This window comes from Paramormyrops kingsleyae, chromosome 4, assembly GCF_048594095.1.
Source record: "Paramormyrops kingsleyae isolate MSU_618 chromosome 4, PKINGS_0.4, whole genome shotgun sequence".
NCBI classification, from domain to species: domain Eukaryota; kingdom Metazoa; phylum Chordata; class Actinopteri; order Osteoglossiformes; family Mormyridae; genus Paramormyrops; species Paramormyrops kingsleyae.
The window spans coordinates 43,020,277-43,034,515 of NC_132800.1; the positions used below are offsets into that span (position 1 = coordinate 43,020,277).

At 43.8% G+C, this 14,239-nt stretch overlaps 1 protein-coding gene across 1 annotated transcript; it reads left to right on the top strand.

Annotated features, from left to right (window-relative positions):
* Window positions 1-1,200: 1,200 nt before the first annotated feature.
* Window positions 1,201-8,727, top strand: LOC111852822 (uncharacterized). Its single transcript, XM_023829116.2, has 8 exons — window positions 1,201-1,325; window positions 5,906-5,980; window positions 6,075-6,167; window positions 6,622-6,762; window positions 6,953-7,054; window positions 7,589-7,717; window positions 7,856-7,938; window positions 8,057-8,727. The coding sequence occupies exons 1-8, from the start codon at window positions 1,250-1,252 to the stop codon at window positions 8,165-8,167; spliced, it is 810 nt and encodes a 269-aa protein (XP_023684884.2). The 5' UTR covers window positions 1,201-1,249; the 3' UTR covers window positions 8,168-8,727.
* The last annotated feature ends 5,512 nt before the right edge of the window (window positions 8,728-14,239 follow it).

Consider the following 14,239-nt stretch of genomic DNA (forward strand, 5'->3'; position numbering starts at 1 on the left):
ATTAAGTGTTTTGAAAAAGTGGACATGGTATTGAGACACGCATTAAAATGATTGGAAAAAACTGTAACACCAACATGTTATGCAGATCCAATTCTTACATCGCTAGTCAGCTAGATTAAAATCAGCCTTTTTCTTACCTTCAGTTTGGTATGGATATTAAAGCACAAGGAGTTTAAGTCTTGCTAAAACATTTTTACTCTGTCATAGGATAAAAAAACTCAGCAAGTTTTAGAATTTGAATGATTATTCCTTTTCAAAATTATCTCATAAATATTTTAAGCTTCTAGTATATGTTTAAAGTTATAGCTGTGCATGTACTGTAAACGTACTGTAAGGAATCCACTTGCAGAGTCTCTGCAGTTTCAGCAAAATGGTGGTTTATTGAACAGTAAAAATAATATAATGTAATACAGTGTAGACATACACCGGATACTGAAAGGCAGCTCAAATACAAATTAAGGGCAGTTCTTCACCCCCCTTTATACCCCAAAAGACCCTCCCCAACAAGGTGCTGTGTGTAGGTGTGAGTGAATTTACATATGAAGAGTGACCCCCCTGTCCTGTGAGGAGCCTGGGGCAGGGATGGGGCAGGACAGGGTGGAGACTTTTATGATAATTGTAATTTATTCCTTATCACCTTAGTGGTGCCGACCAGAACCCCCATTCTCTCCCTGACTTCCCCCATGATCATAAATTGCTAACACTGTCTGTATCCAAATGATCAACCAAGAACATTGGGGCATCTTTACTGCTTTTCCTTACAGTACTGACAGTCAGCTGTGAGGAACATTACAGCCCTAGGCAAGGGAGGCAAATCCGAGTTTCTCTACAACAACAGGTTGCCATTTTTATTACTATTGTCATGTCACATGAAAGCTACAAGAGTTGAAAGTTTTTTTGACATTAATTCTTTTTCAAAAGAACAGCATTTGGAATCAGAAGGGCATTCTGAATCAGTTTTCCTTTTCTTTTTGGAGAGGCTGGTTTTTGTGTGTCGGTATGGAGGAAACAATTGAATCTGTCAGTATTTATGGGACTCAAAAAACACAAAATATTTTTCTCAGACATCTGCACATACTGGTATAGCACACCTATCTTTGCCTTAATGAGGAATCAAGGCTTTCTTCTCTGTCACAACTCTGAGGAACCAGCACATCGAAGCTCCTCCCAGCAGGGATGGGCAGGCAGGATAAATAAGCAGCCTGGACTTCATCCAGTTTCATTGTGGAACTCACTGCTGAGCGTCAAGATGGGCAGCTTCTCTGTGATCGTTCTGCTCTTCCCACTTCTCCTGCTGGTGGTGAACGGAAACCTGAACACGACAGGTAGAGATGTGTCTTAGGGGACGGGCGAGACCGAGATTAGACTGGCTCCTCCAAGGAACAGTCCGCAGACTCTTCCTGCTGAGAGTCGAAAATCGGTTGTGGTGCAGTTCAGATTGTTCTTTGGTTCACTGTCTCTTCTGAGGCAACCTGTCCTGCTTATTTTATGTGTTATATATTTAATATAATATAATATTTTAGATCATGTGTTGGACTATGAATTAAGATACTTTGTTACCATTTTCTTTTTGTTTTTGTCATTTTTAAGGAACACATGAAATATTTTCTATTAATTCAAAAGGCATTATTATTATTATTATTATTATTATTATTAATAATGATGATTATTATTATTAGGCTAAATTGTATTTTTTTTATCTTTAAAATTCCCTCACACTGTCATGTGGGGATTTATTGAGTGACTTAATCCTCACTGCAGTCCAGTGATGTGCCATCCAGGAATCCTGGTTACCCTAAATCTCTGTATCTCACATCCCCCCAGCTGTAAATTCTCTGGCCTCTGCCTTCGAATCACCCTGACACTGGGTGCTGATTAGATAACATGTTACTTATGCCAGATATAATTTCTAACAGATACTAAAATGCTCACTGGTATTTTGCATGTGTGTCTCAGAAATAGGTGGACTGGTGGCTCTGAGGCTAGGGATCTGTGCCAGCAACTGGAAGGTTGTTGATTTGAATTCTGTGAATGTCCAGAGTGATTCTACTCCTTGGGGCCCTTGAACAAGGCCCTTAACCTGCAATTACTTTGTCCCGGGTCTGATGTAAATCTACATCCAGCCCTATAAGGAGGTCCTCCAACTTGCAGGGAAAAACTTGGGGGTTGGTGGCAGGATTGGCACTCCAGCCACTGGAAAAAACACTGGTCTATGTGGACTAGTGTGGTGCTGAGGTATCACCCACTGCATGGCTGCACTCAGGTTCTCATCCCTGAGGTGGTTTGTTGCACTGTAATCAGTGCGAGCTCCTTACCTCTCTTTCTCAGAAATAGTGCTGCACGATTCGAATGAGACCACACTTGACTTCAGTAACACTGACATTTTACCACGTCTGATTCCTGGTATGCTGTAACAATTACTATTACATATAATCTGTAACACTAAGAGACAGAGATTTAGAATGTGACGAGTCTTTTGTACGTGTGTCACAGACTTTGACATTTTCAATGACTTCAATATCACTGAAGCCAGTGACACAGATCCTGGGCTTTTTTGGGTTGGCAGTAATTTTTTGGGTTGGCAGTAATAATTCCTACTAAATTGCAATAAAAGTTTATGTTCAAATAAGACGACAGTATTAAAAATCACACCTTCATTATATATGAATTCAATGTTGTAAAAATGTAAAAGTGCTGTAAAGGTGTCATTCAATTTTGATTTGCAATGATGTATGTCTGTGTGTGTGTGTGTGTGTTGTGGGAGTGGGGAGGCACAGCATTGTGGTCTTGCACCTCTGGGGTTGGGGTTTCGTGTTCTCCTGTTTAAGTCATCTGAGTGCTGTACGGCTTGGGCCTGAGCCACCAACAATGTCAGCTGAGAGGGACATTACAGTTTCTGCTGCACTAGCCAAGTATTCACAAAGACATGTGGCTATAGGCTAAAAAATTAACACAAAAATAATACAGTGTCTATATTAACTATTTTTTTTTAAGTTGGGGGAGCCAAACTTGACAATAAACAAGTTTTACTGAAACCATGACAGCAAAACAATGTCACCGGTTAGGTTGGATGCAAAAAAAAACACCTGCATATTTGTCTTTTGACTGAGGGAAAATGAAACTGAAAGTACTGTTTACAAACAGTGACCCTAATCCATCCATACAAACGAGGTCAATGTTAGAGGACCAGCCAGAATTTGTCAAATAAGTTAGTCAGGCCGATTCTACAACCCCACTTCCAAAAAATGTTGGAACAATGTGAAAAATGTAAATAAAAACAGAATGCAATGATTTACAAATAATATCTATTTGAATTTGATGCCAGTAAGAAATTTTTTAAAAACTTGGTACGGGGATCAAAAGACTGGAAAAGTTGTGTAATGCTAAAACAAAACACCTTGTTGAATATCTCACAACTAGTTAGGTTAATTGGCAAAAGGTCAGTCAGATGACTGGGTATAAAAAGAGTCTCCTACAGTCTGTATCTGTGCAGTGAAGATGGGGAGATGTTCACCACTCTATAAAAAACTGTGTGGGCAAATAGTGCAACAATTTAAGAATAATGTTCCTCAATATAATATTGCAGAAAATTTTGGAATTCCATCATCTATGATATATCATTAAAAGATTCAGAGAATCTGGAGAAATCTCTGTATGCAAAGGACAAGGCTGAATTCCAATATTGAATAGCCGTCATCTTTGGGTCCTTGGACAGCACTGTACTGAAATTATGGACACTGCAACATCCAGGCTAAAGAGGATAGGGACCATCCAGCTTGTTATCAGTGGACAAAAGCCAGTATCTGTGATGGTATGGAGGTGCATTAGTGCCCATGGCTTGGGTAGCTGGCACATCTGGGAAGGCACTATTAATGCAGAATGAGATATATATATATATGTATATGTATGTATATATATATGTATATACACTCACCTAAAGGATTATTAGGAACACCTGTTCAATTTCTCATTAATGCAATTATCTAATGAACCAATCACATGGCAGTTGCTTCAATGCATTTAGGGGTGTGGTCCTGGTCAAGACAATCTCCTGAACTCCAAACTGAATATCAGAATGGGAAAGAAAGGTGATTTAAGCAATTTTGAGCGTGGCATGGTTGTTGGTGCCAGACGGGCCGGTCTGAGTATTTCACAATCTGCTCAGTTACTGGGATTTTCACGCACAACCATTTCTAGGGTTTACAAAGAATGGTGTGCAAAGGGAAAAACATCCAGTATGCGGCAGTCCTGTGGGCGAAAATGCCTTGTTGATGCTAGAGGTCAGAGGAGAATGGGCCGACTGATTCAAGCTGATAGAAGAGCAACTTTGACTGAAATAACCACTCGTTACAACCGAGGTATGCAGCAAAGCATTTGTGAAGCCACAACACGCACAACCTTGAGGCGGATGGGCTACAACAGCAGAAGACCCCACCGGGTACCACTCATCTCCACTACAAATAGGAAAAAGAGGCTACAATTTGCACGAGCTCACCAAAATTGGACAGTTGAAGACTGGAAAAATGTTGTCTGGTCTGATGAGTCTCGATTTCTGTTGAGACATTCAAATGGTAGAGTCAGAATTTGGCGTAAACAGAATGAGAACATGGATCCATCACGCCTTGTTACCACTGTGCAGGCTGGTGGTGGTGGTGTAATGGTGTGGGGGATGTTTTCTTGGCACACTTTAGGCCCCTTAGTGCCAATTGGGCATTATTTATTTGCCACGGTCTACCTGAGCATTGTTTCTGACCATGTGCATCCCTTTATGACCACCAGTACCCATCCTCTGATGGCTACTTCCAGCAGGATAATGCACCATGTCACAAAGCTCGAATCATTTCAAATTGGTTTCTTGAACATGACAATGAGTTCACTGTACTAAAATGGCCCCCACAGTCACCAGATCTCAACCCAATAGAGCATCTTTGGGATGTGGTGGAACGGGAGCTTCGTGTCCTGGATGTGCATCCCACAAATCTCCATCAACTGCAACATGCTATCCTATATCAATATGGGCCAACATTTCTAAAGAATGCTTTCAGCACCTTGTTGAATCAATGCCACGTAGAATTAAGGCAGTTCTGAAGGCGAAAGGGGGTCAAACACCGTATTAGTATGGTGTTCCTAATAATCCTTTAGGTGAGTGTATTTGTCATTAAGCGATTACATTTCTTAGTGTCAACATTTGATTTGTCGTCTTTGTTGTTTATTCAATTAAAAATGGGTTTATATGATTTGTAAATCATTGCATTCTGTTTTTATGTACATTTTACACACCATCCGAAATTTTTTGGAAACAGGGTTATACATTCATGAACTGAAAGCTGATTTATACGTCATCAGTAGCTATATTTCAGTTTAAAATAAATTAAATATAAACTATATACAAGAAAGCAGTACATGGACTTCAGCACAAATGGGGTCTGTGCTCTGGTGTGCTGTATTGTTAGCTTGTACTAGTAAATCAACTAGTTATCTGCTGTGGACTAGTCCAGCTTTTCATATAATCCTATGGACTACTTAAGAGCAGGTAACAGGACTGCATCTGGGGGGCGCTATAGCATGATATGTCAGACTATAACCTAAAAGGATGAACTTAAACTTTCTGCCCTGAATCCTGCAGAGTTTCTGGTTTGACTGCACATAGACAGTGGGTGGATGGATGGATGGATGAATGAATGGATGGATGGATGATGGATTGGAGGATGAAGGATGGACAGTCGGGTGTTTTCACCTGTCACTTCACATAGCTGGTATTTTTTCAGACATCCTTACACACTGGTAAAGCACCCTCACTGTGTTTGGTCTTTAGGCTTTCTTGTCAAATTCTTGCCCTTCATGTGATCAAGGATGCCTTCTCAGACACTGAAATGCTGACTGGTATTTTGCCCATGTGTCTCAGGAATAACGATGGTAGATTCCAATGGGACCACACCTGACGTCAATAACACCGAGACATTACCACTAGTGACTCCAGGTATGCTGTAATAATTACTTTTAAATATAATCTGTAACACTGAGACAGGCACTTGGAATCTGACTGGTGTTTTGCATGTGTGTTTCAAACACAGTATTGTACGATTCGAATGAGACCACGCCTGTGTACAATGGTACTGATCCCCTTAACACAACCACTGATCCCCCCTCGACTCCGGTGCCTCTAGGTAAGCTGTGATCATTCCTATTAAATTGGGGTATTGTTCCAATAATCCAAACACCCTCAATATGTATGAACTCAAAAGGGACTGTGATTAATACTTACTAATATATCTTAACAGTGTAATTTAATTGTGATACTTTGTGTGGGTGGTGTGGTGGCCCAGGAGACACCATTGTCACCTCCCACCTCCAGTGTCGGGGCTTTGAGTCTCCCCTCCACCACCTGCATGTGTGGAGTTTGCATGTTCTCATTCTGTGGATGGGTCTCCACCATGTGCTCTGCTATCCTCCCACAGATGTGCAGTTATGGGGACTGGTCTCACCATGATTGTGTGTTTATCCTCTGATGGACCGACATCCCATCCAGGGTCGCCCCCTCCCTTGTGGGACCTGGATTAGGCTCCAGGCCCCCTGTTACTCAGAGCAGGACAAATTAAATGATTATATGTTTTTTTAAAGAATATTCAAGGAGCTGCAGGCAAGACCCTCCCAAGTGCTGTATGTCATATGACTGGAGCTGCTACAGGGGCTGCTACTGTGACGCGGGGTGTCTGAGACGCGGGGATTGCTGCCCCGACTTCAAAGAGACCTGTGTGACAGGTACGGCCACTGAGCCTTTGTCTGAATAACCCTCTGTCGATGTCTTCGCTGACAGAGCTTTCAGACAGAAATGCTGAATGTGAGATTTTTTTTAACACCTGATGATAGTCATTTAAAACAGTTTTAAATGCTTTGACACCCTTTTCCCTGCGCACTACAGCCTGATGTCAACCATTTTCTCTGTCTTCAGGTTTTCTGAATGAAATGACCGACCTGCCCACCAACGGCACCAACATCACCAGCTCTGGGGACTTCAATGCCAGCTCGCCATTTCCCATCTGGTCCCTCTCAGGTGGGGCACCGTTCCTCCTCCATAGCATGACTGCAGGCAATTACACATATCAGGATATTGTAATAAATCTGTTTACAGTATGAATAAGTAGAAAAACAGCCCCTTCAATAATCACTGAATCAGTAATAAACCACAGGCTATTCAGGCTCTGAAGTTCAGAGAACATTTAACATGTGAAACAGACAGACTACCTTTACCCAAAGGGACAGCTTAACAATTATAGCTGGATGTTTCAGTTGGCTTGGGTACCCCGATCAAGGACAAGGAATGAGGAATTGATACTGAGCACTTATTGGAAAAAGGACAAAACCCCTAAATATTGTTGAAAATATGTGCAATCCTCTGCGATGGCTTGCTGCCCCATCCTGGGTTTTTCCCTGCCATGTGCCCATAGCCTCCGGGATAGGCTCCAGACCCTGTGAACCTGTACAGGACCAACGAGTAAAGAAAATGGATGGAAGTGCAGTCCTCATATTTACATTAAGACCAGAAGCTTTAAAAATGTTTCATTTATTGTTTTTTTTTCCATCACAGGCAGCTGCAAATCACCACAACCTATGTGCTGCTCTTGGTATGATGCTAGCTGTTATAGGGGGTGTTTCTGCGACAGTTCGTGCAGGTCTTACGGAGACTGCTGCCCTGACTACGAATCCACCTGCTCAGGTAGGAGCTCGTATGTTCCTCAGCCATCATCACCATTGGCAAATCAGCCCCTTCTGAGATCTGCCGAGACTCAGTTGTGTTTAAACACGATGCGGTGGGTTTGCCAATGGGCGGTGAAATAGATTCTCTCTTTTCCAGAGAGGGTGGTGCTCAACTTGAATGTTAGACTCCTGGTTCCGATTACTGCGAGCGAGTCTGAAATACAGTCAGCGCTTTACAGGGTGAGTACTGTGCTGAGTACTGTCAAGGTAGCAGACTGACAAAACACGTCCACACTGTGATGTGAGGGACATGGTGGTACCACAGCGCCTCCTGCTGACACTTATACTTCTGCCACAGGGTGCCACTCAGCTTGATCAGGCCTTACGGAACCGCTACTACTGGTACTGGTGGTACAACAACAACAGGTACATTAGTCTGAGGGTCGCCAGCATTGCAAGGAAGCCCTGAACGACACAGGTCCCCAGGCTTGCTCGCCGCCAACATGGATGTCAGCTGCAAATATTTTAGGCTAAATCAGCCTTTTATTTTGGATGATTTTGACAATGATTTTGATGATGATTTCCTGCCTCTATCACCCTGCTGTTCACAAGCCCATTTTGGGTCCCCAGGAAACCAAAATAATATGGACATAATAAATAACAATATTAAAATAATGAGCTTGATATCCTTACATTTACTTGCTTCTTCCTGACTTAGCATGATTTAGAGATTTGGAGATTTCAGGTCCAGAGAGTACAAATCCAGACCAGGATTTTGTTTCAACCAACCAGTTGAGTACTCTGTGACTCTTTATACTCAAGCATTTGGTTGAAACAAAATCCTGGTCTGGATTTGTACTCTCTGACCTGAAATCTTCACCTCTGCCAATAATTAACCTCAATGATTTGGGACCCTATTTCCCCCATCCTAAAACATCAAATAAAATAAATGATATGCAAATTAACTTCTTTCTACCACATGCCATTGACTTTGTAATAAATCTGAAATAAATAAACAATTCCTATGAATGCGTTTATTGGGATTTTCTTGGGAAGTTAAGAAAGAGCATAAAGGATGTATCCCAAATTCATGGGGATCAGCCTACCTGGGAATGTGTATACTGGGGAACTGGAGAGGAGGATCCAGCCGTTGGTCGAACCTCAGATCCTGGAGACAATGCGGATTCTGTCCTGGTCGCAGAACACTGGACCAGCTCTTTACCCTCACAAGGATACTGGAGGGTTCATGGGAGTTTGCCCAACCATTCTACATGTGCTTTGAGGACTTGGAAAGCGCATAAGGGGGGTGCTGTGGGGGGTGCTCCAGGAGTATAGGTTACGGGGTCTATTGTTGCTAGCCATCAGGTCCCTGTGCAAACAGAGCGAGAGTTTGGTTCACATCGCCAGCAGTAAGTCAGACTCTGAGTGGGTGCTGGACTCCGCCAGAGCTGCTCTTTTTCACTGATTCTGTTCACAACTTTTAAGGACAGAATGTCTAGGTGTAGCCATGGGATGGAGGGGGTCTGGTTCGGTTGCCTCGGGATCAAGTCTTTGCTTTTTGCGGATAATGAGGTCCTGTTGGCGTCATCGACTGGTGACCTGCAGCATGCGCTGAGATGGTTTACAGTGGAATGTGTGAGGCGGCTAGGTTGTGGATCAGCACCTCCAAGTTGGAGGTCATGGTGCTCAACCAGCAAAGGGTGGATTGTCCTCTCCTGGTGGGGGATGAGTTGCTGCCCCAAGCAGAGGAGGTTATGTATTATGCTGATCTTAGTCACAATGTGAAGAGTCCAAGTGTCTTGAGTACAGATGTTTATTACAGCACACTAAGCACCGACGTAAATACCGTAGAACACTTTTGCCTGCTTGTGAGCTAAGAGGGAAGGTCGACTCTAAGAATCCTTGCTTAGATGGTCTCTCTTAAAGAGCGGCAGCCTTGTCCTCACATACAAGTCAAACGAGTGGGATCCATTTTGTGACAAGCAAATTTTTTACCACATCAGTTTGAGAAGCAAAATTAAGGGCAATGACAGCCTGTTCCATTTGCCTTTATCTTTTTAGCTCGGCAATCAGGGCACACAGTACATTTGCGTAAATATTCTCTGCTACTAGAAAATGAGGGGGGGCCTCAGTAGAGTGCAGTCCTCTGCCAAGGAGGCGTGTTGCCGGTTATTAAGTGGTATCTTGCAAATTTAAAAAACTGCAAAAAAATAAGAAACTCAAGTATAGGGGACAATACTGGATACCATGTAAGCTTTGACACCACCATGACCTTGATCTAATGATTTACAATAATGCAATTATCAGTGTTATAAGTGTATTAAAACATGTTAAATGGCTGCATAGCTCTGCAGCGGCAACTGAATCATTTTAGTTTTGTTAAAACATGTTCAGTATGGCTCTGCACCTGTGACAAAATAGACTATATTTTGTTTGAGTGATATTGACAGAATATGTTAATAAAAAACAATTAATTTTAAATTCCGTGTTCTGTCATCTGTTTATCCCTTGATTTTCCTGACGTTTTAGTTTTTTGCTGTGGTATCGTTTCAGTATTGGTATCGGAATATCGCATGGCAGGTATCGCTTGGGCGGCATGACGGTATCATGACAGCACTAATTGGTTCACTGATCATGAGACTGAAAGTAGCCTGGCGACTGGAGCAGAAAGCGGGCTGGTCCCCGGCCATGCCCACCCCCACGCTCCCCCATGCCAGCCTGCCCTGACTGTTAGAACTGGTGCGTGAAAGAGGGGGGCTCATAAGATCAACCTTGACTGTGGAGAAGGACGTGGGGGGTGGAGGTGTTATGGGCGGGGGGGAATTACAGGGGTATTATAGAGCTCCATCCAGTTGCACAGTATTCTTCCTTTTTTACCCTTGACATGAGTGAAGGGATTAGGGCCTGTCGCCTCCGCCAGCACCCCCCTAGGACAAAGGGGCGGAGAGCTTAGTGTCGCCACCCGTGACTGAAGAACAGCCCTCTGTCGCCCGTCCCGTGCGGAAATGCGGCCGTTTGTGGCCTAATCCCATTACAAGATAAAGCGGTGGGGAGGCAAGAAGCTGTGGGACTAAAGGGAGTGGGGGTGCCCGTCAGTGCCCCAGCGCTGGCCAGGAGAGGGGCAGACGTGACCCCCATTCAGGACATGTTCCCTGAGGGATACGGATCGGTCCGAACAAGCCAGCGAGCCCGTGTTTTCGTGACAGGGTGAAACACGGGCCCAGTGTGTGGGAACGGGGTCACTGAGGCTGGGCCAGGAGCCACCCTGGTGTCACCGACCTCTAGATGGCAGGGGCAATGTTAGGAGGGGGGCGCTGAGGTCGGAGAAAGTGGATGGCTGGTGGCAGGAGCTGCAGATGTGGAGAGCCCAGTGTGGCTTTAATGATGGTATGAAGATGCCCCAAGATGTCTAAAGCGTGGTCACCTGGACAAATCCAACCCCCCGACTCTGTACAAACACATCCCCCTCAGACACACTGGAAGCAGATTCCCAGTCATGTGACAGCCCACCACAAATGATAAATGGGGCAAGTTGTGACGCCACCTGACTCCTGGGTCCACCTGACGTCCACATGAAAATCGCCCCTCAACCTCAGGTGACATAAGCGTCAACATTTATGCTGGGAATTCTTTATATTCATTGGTCGTTCCTGTTTTAATTGAAGGATAGTCTCATGACGGTACTTGGCATTTTGGGAGACAGCAGATTCAGCCCTTGTGGGCTCCTGATTTGACCACATCCCCATTGCTTGCTGAGCGCCCGATTAGCTTTGCTCACGCGCTGCTGCCTCCTCGGGTGGCAGGTAACAGGTTAGTGACTATGGCTACGCCCCCGGTCCCCGCTGATCTGGCAGCTTGACCATCAGCGGAGCTGGTGGTGAGTTACCGGGACAGATAAACCGGTCCCCTGGGAAGCCAGCCCTGCCACTGACCGCTGAAATCATCTCCCTCCAGGAAAGGCCGATCTGTGGGCGGCTATGGAAGGGGAAGGAAAGAGCTCTTAGTGGAAGGAATGAGACGCAGGTACTTTAAAAAAAAAACAAAAAAAACGCAAAAACATGTCTGGAAACCAGCCCTGAAATCCACAAAAACAAAAAGTGTGAAAATGAGATGCCTGGTAGGGTGCATTTCAAAAGCGGATACATTTTAAGCTCCAACCTGACTGCATCCGGTAATAATGCAGATGCTTTGCCAAATCAAACTCCAACTGAGAAAGACACATCTATCCCTGAATCAACAGACAAATTACAGCAGAACAAATTTATTACACATATCATTTTACAGTAGACTACGTACATGTATACACATGCACAGCAACTTCTATTAATAATTACCATTCCCTTAGGTATGCCTGATAGTCAAATAAAATGATAATTTCCTTTAGATATTTAACCAAAACATTAAGTGCAGCAACGAACCAGTTAGCCCAACAAAGCAGTCCGACGAAAGCTAGCTTTACGATATGACCCATATGCATAACTAATCATTTATTATTCCCAGTGCCCTTCAGCAGACGTTTGAAAGCGGAACACAGCAACAACAGCATAACTTCTGCTGCAGAACCGGGTTTATTAAAAACCAAAGAGCTAAATTCCCACAATTCCACTGGCCATTAACATTGCCGGCAAGCAAAGCAGAACAAAGTATCAATTTTCCAGTGACAAAAAAAAACAGCTTGGCACAGAAACAAGCCATAAAAACGAGAGAGAAAAGAAACATCTGAAATCTCGTGTTACTAAAGACACAGGGCGATGCTGTGTGGACAGGGTGTCACCTGAGATGCAGAATGATTGCATCATACCAGGCCAGCAGGGACGGGGAAACCCATGTTGATGCAGAACCCAATACTTCCTCGCACAGGAGCCGGCCCTGGCCCAGACCTGCTGAAGTCACATGGTAACACGGTACTGGTCGCCACAGCGACCTCCACGCTCCCTCATTCCTGGCCGCCTCGTAAGATTTATCGTGCCTAACTGAGGGTGCTGCACGAGCTGGAGCGAAACGTGACATTTTGCAGCCACACAAACGGTGAGTTTTATGCCACTTTTTACAGGTTTGGATATTTACTGTAGGAATTCAAAATGTCTGTTTATGGGCCCAACAGCCGAAGCCTCTGAGGACTGGAAGCTGGGAATGTTTGGCGACGCAACCATAACATTAACTGCTTCGCCACCTGCTGTTTGCCTTCTGTTCTTTTTCATCCTTTACATTAAAAAAGAAAACATCTCACAAAAGTCGCTGAAAAATGAGCAGCTACTGGTGGTTTAAAATCGCCTGCCTTGAGAATGGTGTTTAAAAACTGTTTAAACCCTTGCTCAGTCCAAAACTCCAAAGCCGCTCATACGAACTTATCAGTTTCCTGCCGGTATACAGGAAATGACGCATAACATACATATATGAAACAGTTAAAATATAGCCTAAAAATACTTAAAGGAAACAACCCTTAATCAACCCTGGCTTAATCAAATAAAATTCTTTTTGCATTCTCAAATGTAAACAATATTAAGTATAACTTAATGTTACAAAGGAAATTAATCAAAAACAGATCAATCTATTGAAATTGAAGCACTGTAATGCCAGCCAATGGGAATAAAAAATGGGACCAAATTACAATTAAAACAAGTTTTACAACTGTCAGCACACGTATCTTGGGGTCTTGTTCACAAGTGAGGGAAGAAGTGAGCGGGAGATCGACAGGCAGATCGGTGGAGTGTCGGCAGTAATGCGGACGCTGTACCGTTCTGTCTTGGCGAAGAGGGAGCTGAGCCGAAAGGGAAAACTTTCGATATACCAGTCGATCTACGTTCCTGCCCTCATCTATGGTCATGAGCTCTTTGTAGTGACAGAAAGAATGAGACTGCAGATACAAGTGGCAGAAATTAGTTTCCCGCGCAGGGTGTCTGCGCTCAGCCTTACAGACAGGGTGAGGAGCACTGAGTAGAGCCGCTGCTCCTCCGCATCGAAAGGAGGCAGCTGAGGGGGTTTGGGCATTCGCCTTCTGAATCCTCCCTGGGGAGGTATTTTGGGTATGTCCAACCAGGAGGAGGCCCAGGGGCAGATCCAGGACACACTGGAGAGATTATCTCTCTCAGCTAGCCTGGGAACATATTCCTGGTATAGTCTGGTATTCTCCCAGAGGAGGTGGCTGGGGAGAGGGAGGTCTGGGCATCCCTGCCTAAACTGCTGCCCCCGCGATCCGACCCCAGATAAGCAGCAGAAAATGGATGGATGGATGGATAGACTGAACGTGGGTGCTGCTGATTTTATTTTTTAAATGAATAACACTCTACTAAAATTAATTTTGATTATATAACATACAATTGAACTATGAACTTAAAATTTATATCTGTTCTTAGATGAATTAACTTTGTGTAACCACTTGTCTTGAAATTAATTTCAGTGATCCCCGTCTATCCCAGAAGTTATGTTCTAGACCCATCAGCGATAGGTGAAAATCCGCGATATAGAAAGACCATTTAATTTTTTTTAAATATAGCTAAAGTCTTAAAATACCCCTCCCACACACTTTAAACACATGTAA